This window comes from Ascaphus truei, chromosome 1, assembly GCF_040206685.1.
Source record: "Ascaphus truei isolate aAscTru1 chromosome 1, aAscTru1.hap1, whole genome shotgun sequence".
NCBI lineage: Eukaryota > Metazoa > Chordata > Amphibia > Anura > Ascaphidae > Ascaphus > Ascaphus truei.
Window position 1 is genome coordinate 275,681,797 of NC_134483.1, and position 12,738 is coordinate 275,694,534.

The following is a 12,738-nucleotide window of genomic DNA, read 5'->3' on the forward strand; positions in this document are numbered from 1 at the left end:
TACTGGATCCAACTGATAAAGAAAACCCATCATGTTTCAGCCCAGAACCCCCAAATCTCACTGATTTCGGTCCTTAGAGGTTGACAACTATTCTGTGCCACTTTTTTCCTGGCACAGCACTGACAGTGATTGGGGAGTAACACATCAGCTTTAATGCAAGTGTCAGTGAGTCCTCCTGTCCGCGGGGGGGAGCCCGTCCTCTTCGTACTGAGGTCTGATACAGCAAAGGGGCTGGAGCACCGCACCGCCATGTTGAATTTGGGCATTTATCCCATGAAGTCTGTACAATATATTTGAACATTGATATAAAAACATGGATATACTTACATACAAATATATATATTATATATATTTGTGGACAACTGGACATGATTTTCATTTTTTTGCCAAACAAAAAAAATAAATGTATCCTGAAAATAGATAAGAATGGTCACTGGGAGACGTTGCCCAATTCAAAGACGTCCGTCTCTACTTCTTTCCAGTGACGTGAGGAGAGGTCACATGGCGCAGGTGAGGTGTCGCTTTCTGCGTGTGTGTGTATGAGCTTGGAACGTGTTTTAGAACGTGTTGCAGTAGCAGAGCATTGCGGTGCAGGTACATGGAGCTCTGCACTGGCATGCAGCAGGGAATATCACACACACACACACACACACACATACACACACTCTGAGATTTAATCAGGGGGGGGGGGAGTGGAGCGTGGGGGATTAGTATGCATGTGTATCAGGGAAACTTGGATATGTGCTGTTTTTGTTTTATTTTTATTGAGTAAGCTTGGGAGAGGAATAAAGGAGATCGCATTATTTATCTTAATATGCATTTGGAGGGGGGGGGGGCTTTTTTCAATGAGAAAAAATAGCAAAGTTATCTATTTTAAGGTTAAGTAAGGCTTGGGACTGTCGGTGGGGAGGTGAGAGGGGGGAACATAAGCAAATGTTTAAAGACATACAGTAAATACAAAGGGACGATTTTGTAATGAATATTATTATTCTTAAGCACCAGCTAAATATCCCTTTCAGTGAAGGAGGGGCAAGAACAATACGAGTGGCTTGTGATGGTTTTTTTTGCAGTTTAATCTGTGTGTGTCTAAGTTAAAGCTGCAGTTCAGTCTTTTTTTTTTTTTTTATAAATTTTTTACTTCAATAGTTTTATGTGTGCAATCTCTAATTACCTAAAGAACTGTATAGCTGCCAGTCAATTCGTTCTCCATGTATTGATAGGTCGAAATTTGGTGACATAATTAGTGAAGGGATCTGTTTATATTCTGCTTGTTTGTCAGTGGAAGCTCATGAATATTCATGAGCACTCCTGCACCTTCAAGTGCTAGAGGGAGGGCAGGGCTGACAAAGGGGTGTGCCAGGGCTTGTGACAGGACATGAAGGGGCAGTGCCTTAGCAAATGGCTGTTAAAATAGAATACAAGAAAATTGATCTTTCAAAGTTGTTTTTTTAAAAACAAAATGCTAAAAGTATTTTTTCTTACTACAGAACTGATTTATTAAAAAAACCACACATGCAGGATATTGACTGAACTGCAGCTTTAAGGGGCACAGTTATCACAGCCTCTCTGTGTTGTCAATAGAAATGTTTTTAATAACACGGTGATTTGCAGTGAGATAAGTGGTTGGTTTGTTGATGCTAGTTGATAATGAGTAATACAATCTATTTTACAGATTATAAAGTTTTATTATTTTTCCAAATGATTTTATTTGGCTTTATCTAATAAATATAACCCGTTTTAAATAATATTTGCTTAACTTATTATTGTTAGGCCGCGGCCAGGCTGAGAGCAAATGCATTCTCGCTCGAACGCCGTGACGTCTGGCGCATGAGAAGCAGGAGCGATTTGTGTAGTTGCACACATAGGGGGCGCGGCCGTGACGTCACTGAGCTGACTCGCCCTCATTGGGCGAAATGCGCACATGATGTGCCAGCGAGCGGCAGGATCAAATGTATTTGTCTCTGCAAGCAGCTGAGCGCTCACTTACGCGTGCTCGCACGCTGGACAGTCTCATTGCGATCATGTGTTTTGATCACGTCTCGCATGAGCACGCAAGCACTCTCAGCTTCACCCTGGACGAGGCCTTATGTACTGCTTTCTAAAAATGGAATTGTCCAACTGCGAATATATCAATTGTACTGCTCTAATGGGGGGGAGGGTGGACAAAGTTCTGTTACTGTGATGTTTATGATGGTAAGCAGAGCATGACCACAAGCATGATAGGCCATAGTAAGCTGTGCTACTCCATAAGGTCGCGCTACTTGTGTTGTTGCTTGCGCGCGTTACATGGATGTGCTTACCAATCCCTATGATAGCTCCCCCAGTGTGCATGTGATGGCGCGAGCGTGTTTTGAAAAGACAAAGACTTTGTCTTTCCAAGCAACAGCTGCGTCACGTGAGTGATTCAGCCAATGCGGTGTGAACCACTCACGTGACATGGCCACGCCTCTCCAATCTCCTGCAGCCAAGTTCATACATGCTACTCGGTCCGCCGCGTGCGCAAGTAAGGACTATAATCTTAGGAGTCATAAGGTGGCTTTATAATGTAGCATTTTTTAGTAAATATGGCCCCATGTGTTTGTGTGGGGAAAGCTGTGTTATTAAAGCAACAATTCTGCCGAACTTTAATATTCCTTTTAGCATAATTCAAAATCTTACCGATTTTAGTTGCCAGTGCCGTCCAAATGGAAACCGCAACAATATCTCTTTTCTCCCCTCACTGATGACGTTGCAACTGCCTATTAGCCCTCAAGACCTGCGAGATTTGGATTACCCTAAAAGGGAGGAAAACACTGGCAACTAGGGGTGGTGAGTGTTGCGTGAACCCTGAGCTCTGCAGGAGCCCTTGGTAAGAGTTCTGAAAAAAAACCAGTTAAAACATCAACACTGTGTAATATTTATAAAAAAAAAATTAAGTGTAGTATTTTCAAGCTTTTTAGTATGTACTTACTTTACTTTCCGCCTCTTCACCCACGGATGGGTATAGGTGACATCCACGGAAAACTTCACTTTCAAAAGATCCTTGGAAGTTGTTTAGCTGGATATACCCAAGGGGACGCTAGGCCCAAGGGTCGACAGAGCCCATTTTGTTAGAAACGAGGGGCGCCATGTGAAGGCAGGGTTGTCAATTGATAATGAGAGACTCTATATTCGCATCAATTATCCTTGCCCCCCTTTTGTGTGTGCTAGTATTTACAATCATGAATTATGTAATAGTGTACAAGTCACTACATAGGATAATGATAGAAACCACTCTTCTCTTCTTTGCATTTCACTGGTTATTCATATGAAGTACATATCATACTTCTTTCAGGTTATGCCTTTTGTATAAGCAGTTTGCTTATGCAAATATTTAAATACATGCATTTTTTTTATTCTTTAGCTTTTGTGTAAAGACCAGTATGCGAAACCTCAAGTTACTGAGGGCACTGCACTGCAGCGCAGCTCAAGGTTTGGGAGAGCCTCAATGTAGCTCCATACGTACAGACACTGGAACAGTGCTCATTGGATCGGCCTATGGCTTTGTGGAACTGGATCCCAATACAGAGCAGGTGTGTGGTTCTACGTTGTACTCAGTGCCCAAATGTTTGGTATTTAAGACCCTGGGAGGTGAAGTAACATGTCCAAGGTCACAAAGTGACCACATTGGCCTTCAAACTGTACTCCGAAGGCCAGTGTCTCTGATACCAGTACTAATACATTACAATGTATTTCGACGCTCTTAATTTTACTCCATAATGAATCTGTAAGGTCTATGTATCAATATTTTTTGGGTGGTAAGAGTTGGATGGAAACCATTAATAAAAACACAATATATGTCAAAGGAACATTTTGGGTCAATCGTAAACGTAATAAGTTTGTAAATGCAGAGTAAACTGCCCTCTAATTTTAAGTGTCCCACACAAATATCTAATTTTTATATTTATTCGAAACAGCAAACATAGCACAGAGTGTTCCAGTGAAAAGTGTTCTTAATGAATAAAGAAATAGAAAAGTAGTTAGTGGGGACACAATTGAAAAGAATCATATGCTTCTACATCTAGAGTAGGTTAAAATTCACTGGGTACGTAAAGTGGAGAAAAAGTTGATAAAACATAGGTTTAAGATGAAAAGTAGCAAGGATCAGAGATGAAACTGCTCAGTAATAAGGTCACATTAGTATGTGACATTATTCTATTTGTTGATACACTACATCATTGATTTATCCAAACCTTTTTTTCAATAGATTATAACAGACGTCTCATTGACCACTGAGGGATTTCTACCAGAGGATGGAAGCGGTCATATTGTTGGGATCCAAGATGTGTCTGAGCAAGTGTCCGTGTGTGTTGCCACTGCGACAGGTGACGTCATTTTGTACAATCTCAACAGTGGCCAGGTAATTTTCAACTCGCTGTGAATCTAACTTACTGTACATGCTTTACATCCTATTTACTGGGGAGATAGCATGAAGGTTCCTGAATCGAACGTCAAAATAATGCAGATATTTTGCTATAGTAGTAATACATTCGTTTAGTACAGTAACTCTGCCACTAAAGGTTTCTACCTTTTGCTTGCTTGACTATTTAGGATACTTGCATGCTTATTATGCTTATTGGTTATTTCCAGTCTTATACATAGATGGCTTTACTGATTAGTTATTGAGATATTTTGGTGACAGAACTCGTTATTGAGATATTTTGGTGACAGAACTCGTATCCAAACGCTATACAAAATAGAGAAACAGAGCTCAGTTTGAATGTAAAAAGTAAATAAAAGCTTGATAGCTCAAAACAAGAGAATTCTGATGGATATAAATCTACTGTATCTCATAGATATGTTTCATAGATATATTGAGCAGAAGGTATGGCATCACCTATTTTAAATGTTTAATTGATTATGTGACGGGGGAGGGGTGCCAAGGGTGTAATAAAGTCGTCACCCCCATTAGGCACTCCCTTCCACCGTCTGGGGAAGTGAGGGGTTAACCAGAAATGTACGTATAATACATATGTGCCCCTGCTTCATAACCAAAAGGTATGTCCCTTGGTTATCCTATTTCCACATTTAGAGGGAATTAATGTATTGTCATTCCCCTGCCTCATGGCAAACTGTTTTATTTGCTAGATGTGTACATTGGTACAATTATTGGAGTTTGTACCTTTGCAGTGTATGCAACAACCACATACACTGGGATCCAGGTGGGAGGGAAAGGGTTATCGTGTTTGCTTTGTTTAAATTTTATGGATTGTGTGCAATGAAATGAATGAATTGTACTGTGCTACTGTGTCAATTTCAGGTGTTTAAAAGTCAGAACACTAAAAAGCCATTATCTGCACTCGCGTTTTAAGGCGGTACGGTTGTGTCACGGTAACTTGTGAAGGGTTATAATATACACAATCTCTGGGTTGAATTGAACACGACTTAGATATAATAAATATAGTTTATTCCTTAAAAAAGGTGAACACACAAGATTGCACAAATAACATACAAAAATATAACACTTAGGGTTTGGGCAATGAAGCAATCAAGATCTGGATTGGCAATTCATTCAGGCATCAGGTAACCAGTAGATGTAGTAACGAAGACACTGGGTATAGGGTTTACACTGGTTTATATGGATTTCCAGCCCTATACCTTAACATTGGGTGCCAGGTATTGGTTAATAATTACCTGCAACCAATCCCTCTGTGCCAGCAAACGTGGGAAGCATTGTTGGACCATGCCCCCAGCTAGTTGACACATGCGCACATTTTTCACCTGGGGTCTCATTTCACTAGCCCCACACTAAAGGAAAGGTGCCTTACAGTCTACCAGACATGTATCTGGTCAGGAAATCCTTTGTCTGTAAGTGTGAATTACAACACTTACAGACCACTCAAGCTCTGCTTTTCTCCGCCCTAGTGTACACAGAGTGGTGAAGCCTTTGATCACGGGGTCTGTTGTAGACAACTAGTCGCCCCCCTGAGCATTAACATATAGCAGAGCCGGTATCTTTCGCGGGCTTTTATACCAGCCCCAAAATACAGTACATTTCTTAATATCTAAACATATTAAAATAATCCGTTTGGCTGGGCCGAGCGGGTTGAAACTTGCCAGACCCTCATGCCGGAGGGGACTCTCCATGGTTGCTAAGTTTCAGCTCGCTGCGACCCACCGGACCGGAGTTACACAAATATAGTTTTAAAAGCACATTAACAAAAGTGGCTTTTTTCTGCCATGCAAGTCAATGACCGAAACCCAAACTTTACCATTACCCTGACCACGTCCTGTTACTCCGAGAGGGTCGGTATTTGCCATGCAGTCATGCCGGAACTATGACTACATGGTGACCAAATCCCAGCCCTCTAGGCTGAACACAACTGGAGTTATGGATTCCATGTTTCTGCTCATTCTGACTTAGCTGTTTTCACCTCGCGGCTCCTACCTCCGCCATTAGTCAATGGTGCGACCCTCGTAACCAGCGCGACCCTTTTACTGGGGTCATTGATTGTCAGACCTGGTTGGGGCCGAGTGAGGGGGTTCCTAGGATCTAGGGGCAAAAATTATTTTATTCCGGGGTGCCCTAGAACCTAAGTTTCCCATGCCAATTGAACCTGAACTTGACCGGGGATTGATCAAAGCTCTTTTCAAGACAAAGTTTCCGCTTTTGCGGTCTGCGGTTTGGATGGCTGCCAACCCGTTCCTGGAGGTCTGAGTCGAGGAATCCCCATTGAAATACATTGCTCCCTTGACTTTCAATGGGGAACCGCCGCTCCTCCTCTCGGGCGCCACCTGCAGGTCTTCTACGATATCGGGCCCAAAGCGCCGGAATCTCCATAGGGTTACATGAGGCTTTAATGGCGATATCCTGAAGCTAGGGTCACGTGTTGAGGTATGAATAGCTTCAGTTAGCTTTAACTCATGTCTTCCCTCTTCCAAAGCATGACAAGTCCTTAATGTCTTTCTTAACTTTATTGCAGGAGTAGAAAACACAGGAACTTGTAGGTGTAGTGTAGGCAGAGAGTGCTTCTCTATGTGGGATGCTTCTATGAGGTTAGACTATGGTAAGAGAGAAAGGCCTTACCAGGGGTGGATGCAGACAGGACTGTACTCACTGTGATCTAGGGTAGAAAAGGAAGTGAGCAGTGTGGGTAAGGGAATAGCCTGGGGACAGACTATCTAAAACAAACAGAAGGGGGGGCAGACTAGCCCATTCTGGAGAGAAAGGCTGGGGCTGCTATGGCAACTCACAGAATGTCTGAGGGAGAGACAGAGGAATATGGAATCTAGTTCCAGGACACTCCCGATCTGGTATCTGTAGATACCACTATATAACGGACTATGTGGAACATATGTGCAATGCATAACAAAGATATCATCACATTCTCAAACAATACAAGAGTCCATGTCCACATAGCGATGTAACACCAGCCAGTATCACTGGTATCAAGGTCCCTTGGTCAAGGTTCTTTGGCAAAGGTTGCAGGGTGGATGCACAGCTCCAGGTTTGCTGGTTGCACCACAATGTCTTTGTGTAAAAGTCTCTGGCACTGTTTCCTTTTAGCCTTGTGAGAGAACAGTCCTTTTGTCTCTGTAGTTTTGCCCACAGAATGCATCCCCTTGTAGGTATGCCAGTCGTGGTAGCCTGTCGCTCTATTACCTGGCGTTTGGCAGAAGGAGATGGCTTTTGGCTCCTTGCGGAAGCGGAACAACACTCCTGGAAGACTGGTTGTCGAATCTAGTCCAGTAAAGAGTGCGTCGTTCAGGGAGACTCCCTGAAGCTGAGCGCTGGAGCTGAACACTACCCGGATTTGATCGGGTTCCTGAAGGTGGTAGGCCCCAGATGATTGGAGGTACCAGCATTCTTCACCTTCCTTCATTAGAGGTGCTGGCTTTGCGTGGCCGGTAAAGAATATCTTCTGGACGAAGGCCACAAAGTTGTTTTTGGTCTCTGGTTCCCTTTGTAGGTCGCAGGGGTGCGAAGTGAACCTAGAGATGGCATGTTCTCCATTGTTTGGGAAGCGCCTTCTTGGTGAACGGAATGGTAGCGGGTTCACCCAACTGCCTGGTCCGTCTTTGGAGAGCTCCTTGGTTGTTAACCTCGGGAATCCTCTATCTTCCCTCGGTGGTGTTTGCTTGTCGTTGTCCCTTGTCTGGAACGCTGTGCACCGTAGGTCATCGGTGCTTTTCTCTTGCACACGAACATCTCCACGTAATTTGGTAAAACGCTTTTGTGTCTCTTTGTTGACTGCCCTCAGGAGGTTGTTCTCTCCCTGGACATGACGAAGAACAGTCTCTTTTGTCCTTGTAAATCCTTTTGGGAAATGTCTCTGCAACTGTCTCCTCTTACGTGTGTGAACGAACAGTCCTTTTGACACTGTGGCTTCACCTATAGGGCACAATCTTTTGTGGTTATGCCAGCCGTGACAGCTAACTGCTTTATCGCTGGATACTCTGTGGAGAGGAACGACTGTACGTCCTAGCCGTGCCATTGCTCGCGAGAAGATCGTCCGATTGTTTATTATCTTTTGGATGACCCCTTTGTCGGTCACCTTTGGGAGGTTACTCTCTTCCTTCAGTGGAGTCGACTCGTCATCCTTGGTTATCTGAACCGCTAAGCATCCTAGGCCATTGTCACAACCCCCCGATGCAAGGATGTTTTTGTTGACCTCAGGGCTATGACCTTGTCTTTGCTTTTCACTTGGCCCTTCGGTCACTTGGAGATGGCCAAGACATGATTCAGAGAGGGATGTGTGTCCACATTCTGTTACCACCGTTCTGCGGGCGTCAACATAATCTCGTCCGTGCTCTTTGTCGGTGCACGCGTTGCCCACTATCGCCCATCCTAGGTCAAGTCTTTGGGCGTATGGTGCGTTGTGGGGTCCGTTAAGCTGTTTACGGACTTTATGTACCCTCATGATGTCCCTACCGAGCAGCAGCAAGATCTTGGCGCCTTGTTCTACCGGCAGGATGTAGTTGGCTATTCCTCTGAGGTGCGGGTAATGGCGTGCCATGTCCGGTGTGGGAATCTCGTCCCTGTTTGTGGCCATGTGGCTGCACTCGAGTGTGGGGAGAGCTATCTTCACTCTGTTATCAACCGAACGTATGACGTAACCGCTTGCTCTTCTCCCTGTTGACTCAGTTGACCGTGCACAGGTTCTGAGGGTGTAGGGTGAGGCATTGTCCTGTAAGTTGAATAGGTTGAAGAACTCCGTCTTCGCCAATGATCTGTTGCTTTGGTCGTCGAGGATCGCATACATCCGAATAGCCTTCTCAGGTTGTCCCTGGGGGTGCACTGCGACAAGGCATATTTTGGAGCAGGACATTTTGTCACCTTCTTTTCCGCAAACCTCAGTGCGCTGAGATGTGACGGATGTTGGCTCTCCTTCTCCTTCCTCCCTGCCATGCTCTGCCACGGAGGATGGGTTGTTGAGTTGGTGGGGCGTCAATGCCTCTGGGTGTAACGATGTCACGTGCTTGTCACTTTCGCACACCGTAAATTTGATTTCTTCTTTACAGTCTTTGAATAAGTGAGTTGTGGAAGCACAACATTTGAAACAAGCTCCCCATTCCCTGAGTAAGTTCTTTCGCTCCTCTATGGGTTTCATTCTGAATCCGATACACTCGTTAAGCGGATGCGGCCTTCTGTGTATAGGGCATTCTTTGTTAAGGTCCCTTGGTTTCTTGTCTCCGGCGATCGACCGATCGGGAGTAGTTTGGGTCGTGGGAGGCACGTTCGTCCTGCGGACCGAGATGGGTGTTTGGGTGTTACTGTATCTCGCCACTGGTCTCTCTGTCCTCAGGCTGCTTGCACTGTGTGTGGTTTGCGCACCTAAGATGAAACTGGGGTCGTTCCTTGTCCTGGCTGCTTCGCGAATGAAGCTCAAGAAAACTGAGAATGGGAGGTAGACGACTTGCTTCTCCCTTTTGTATTTGGAGCCTTGTGAAATCCACCTTTCTTGGAGGTTAAAGGGTAGCTTCTCCAGGATGGGTCTCACTCCACGAGCTGAGTCTAGGACGTTGAGACCTATTAGGGAATGGTCTTTCCTTGCGAACTCCAGTTCTTGCAGCAGGTCTCCAAGATCTCGTAACTTCGAGTAGTCTTTAGTTGTGATCTTGGGGAAGCTGTCGACTCTTTTGAAGAGCGAATCCTCGACTGCTTCGGGGCTGCTGTAGGACTCTTCTAGCCTTTCCCACACTATGTCGAGACCTACTTGGGGTTGATGCGCGTTTGCTGCCCGCAGTCTTTTTGCGTACTCTCTGGATTCGTTCCCCAGGAACTTGACTAACAGGTTGAGCTCTTCCCTTGCTGAGAAGTCCAAGCTGTTGATTGTGTCTTTGAACGTGAACTTCCACGTCCGGTTGTTCTCAGGGCGGTCGTTGAAGCAGATGAGCCCTGCTTGCACCAGGTCGCGCCGGATCATATACTTGGCTATGTCTGTCAGGCCTGAGGCATCGGCGTGCTTGTCCCGTTCTGAGGTAGTTGCTGGGAGGGTCCGTGCGGTAGCCTCTTCCTTGGCGTGGACGCGTGATGACTGCTGGTCGGTGTGAGGGGCTGTGTTTCCCCGTGTGGGTGTACCTGGATGGCGAGCCCGTTGTAGTGCATCCGTGTGCGCACTGTCGTGTGGATCACTGTTGCGGCTGTGGCTATCCCAGGCAGCATGTGCCATTGACGTAGCAGCGTCTTCTCCTCGTGGACCTAGCGAGTCTTCGGTGTCTGTGGTGTCACTCCCTCCGTGTTGAGATGGTGCGCTGGTGTTTACGCTGAAGAGGCTCCCTACGTAGTCTTCAGTGCGTTGGACTGGATCCTCTGAGGCAATCCGTCTGTACGGTTGCTCCCCGCCATCCTGTTGCGCGGCTGCTTCTAGGACTTCGGCTTGGGCTATGGCGGCAGCGGCTTCCTTCTCTTGATTAAGTGCCTCTAGTTCCGCATCAAATTCGGCCTTCCTACGCGCAGTGGTTGCGGCAGTAGCGGCGGCTGTCTGTTCCTCCTTCTATGCGCGCTCTTCCTGCTCTTATGGCTGCTTCTCTGCGACTATATTCGGCCCTGGCACGTGCGGCCTCTGCGGTGGCTCGCGCCTTGGTAGCATTTGTGCTTGCGCTGGACGCGTTAGATTGCTCTGATCTTGATGAGTGCCTGGATGTGTTCGAGCGCTGCGATGCGGTCTCCATGAGGAGCTCTTTTCTTACGCTTTGCGCGTCTGTGATAGCGGTCCGCACGCGGCTGTCACGTGTAAGGTCAATGTCATTTTGTAAGTTTCTTTCTTGCAGGCTTTCGCTGGTGTTGGCCCTGGTCAGGTAAGTAATGTATGCTTCTGACAGTTCTTGATAACGCGAGTAATCTATCCTTAATTGCGTTATTGCCTGCTCGAGCTGTTGCGCATAGTTGCCAACGCTAGTTACATTGCGTATTCCCAGTGTGGTTGTGCTCCAGGCCAACTCTAATTTAGCGCGATGCGCTTCAATGTCAGTGTCATATTTTTCGCGGGCCTTTTGTGTCAGTGTGACTGCCCGTTTGGGCCTTGCGCCTGCCTGCGCCTGTTGCAGTTGCGCAGCGGTCTCTGGGTCTGAGTGATCGCTTTCCTACGTGATGTCTGGTGAGGCTCTGAGTTCTGCCATGCTGTAGGTGTGTGTAGGCCTTTTGCCAGTGCGTGTGGCGTGCGGTCTTTTACCTTGTCAGCGATGGGCGTCTGTCTCAGATGGTGCCGAGCGGTGTCCTGCAGCGTAGGGGTAGCTGTACTCACAGGTGTCCGGTGGCTCTGACCCGTGTCCTGGCGGGTGTCCGGTGGCGTGGCCCTTGATGGCGCTGGCCGTGGGGACGTGCGCAGGGGTAGGTTAGATGGTGGATCCTCACTATGGAGCTGTGCAGGGGATGGACTCAAAAAGACAGAGAAGGCGATCAAGGCTCTGTGTGTAAAGTGCACTGTCTGTCTGCAAAGCTGCTGCCTTAGGTGTAGGGTTGAAGCTGGCTGTGCCCAGTGTGAATCTGCTGCTTGTCCAGAGACTATTCTGTATAGCATAAAGTCTATGATTAGTAGCTCCAGTGTGATTCCCTAACACAGGTCTTTGTTTTACTGTGCTGTTTAAACTGCTGCTTGTTTTGCAGAAAGCTGTAGCTGTTTGCTGCATAGCTATGTAGAGCTGCACTTTTGTAGCATGAAGGCTGTGAGTGATAGCTTCTGCGTAGACCTCTAGTACACGGTCTCTCTCTTACTGTCCTGAAGCTAGGGTCACGTGTTGAGGTATGAATAGCTTCAGTTAGCTTTAACTCATGTCTTCCCTCTTCCAAAGCATGACAAATCCTTAATGTCTTTCTTAACTTTATTGCAGGAGTAGAAAACACAGGAACTTGTAGGTGTAGTGTAGGCAGAGAGTGCTTCTCTATGTGGGATGCTTCTATGAGGTTAGACTATGGTAAGAGAGAAAGGCCTTACCAGTAGTGGATGCAGACAGGACTGTACTCACTGTGATCTAGGGTAGAAAAGGAAGTGAGCAGTGTGGGTAAGGGAATAGCCTTGGGACAGACTATCTAAAACAAACAGAAGGGGGGGCAGACTAGCCCATTCTGGAGAGAGAGCCTGGGGCTGCTATGGCAACTCACAGAATGTCTGAGGGAACTACAACATGTAGCAATAATGTTGCATTTTACATGTAGCTTGGCTGCTGGGACAGGGGAAACTGACAGGCAATTAAACAAGGGAGAAATGGATCCCATAAACTAAAGGAGAGACAGAGGAATATGGAATCTAGTTCCAGGACAGGCGACCTATGGAGAGA

The 12,738-nt window shown here is 46.2% G+C and overlaps 1 protein-coding gene across 4 annotated transcripts in view; it reads left to right on the forward strand.

The window, feature by feature from the left end:
- Positions 1-386: 386 nt before the first annotated feature.
- Positions 387-12,738, forward strand: part of ELP1 (elongator acetyltransferase complex subunit 1) — a 132,398-nt gene continuing 120,046 nt past the window's right edge. The window contains exons 1-4 of one of the 4 annotated variants that reach the window (XM_075604380.1): positions 521-594; positions 2,668-2,848; positions 3,383-3,551; positions 4,226-4,378. In XM_075604380.1, the coding sequence (XP_075460495.1) occupies positions 3,402-3,551; positions 4,226-4,378 (303 nt within the window). In that variant the 5' untranslated portion in view covers positions 521-594; positions 2,668-2,848; positions 3,383-3,401. The other 3 variants (XM_075604371.1, XM_075604388.1, XM_075604364.1) reach the window with 3 other exon arrangements.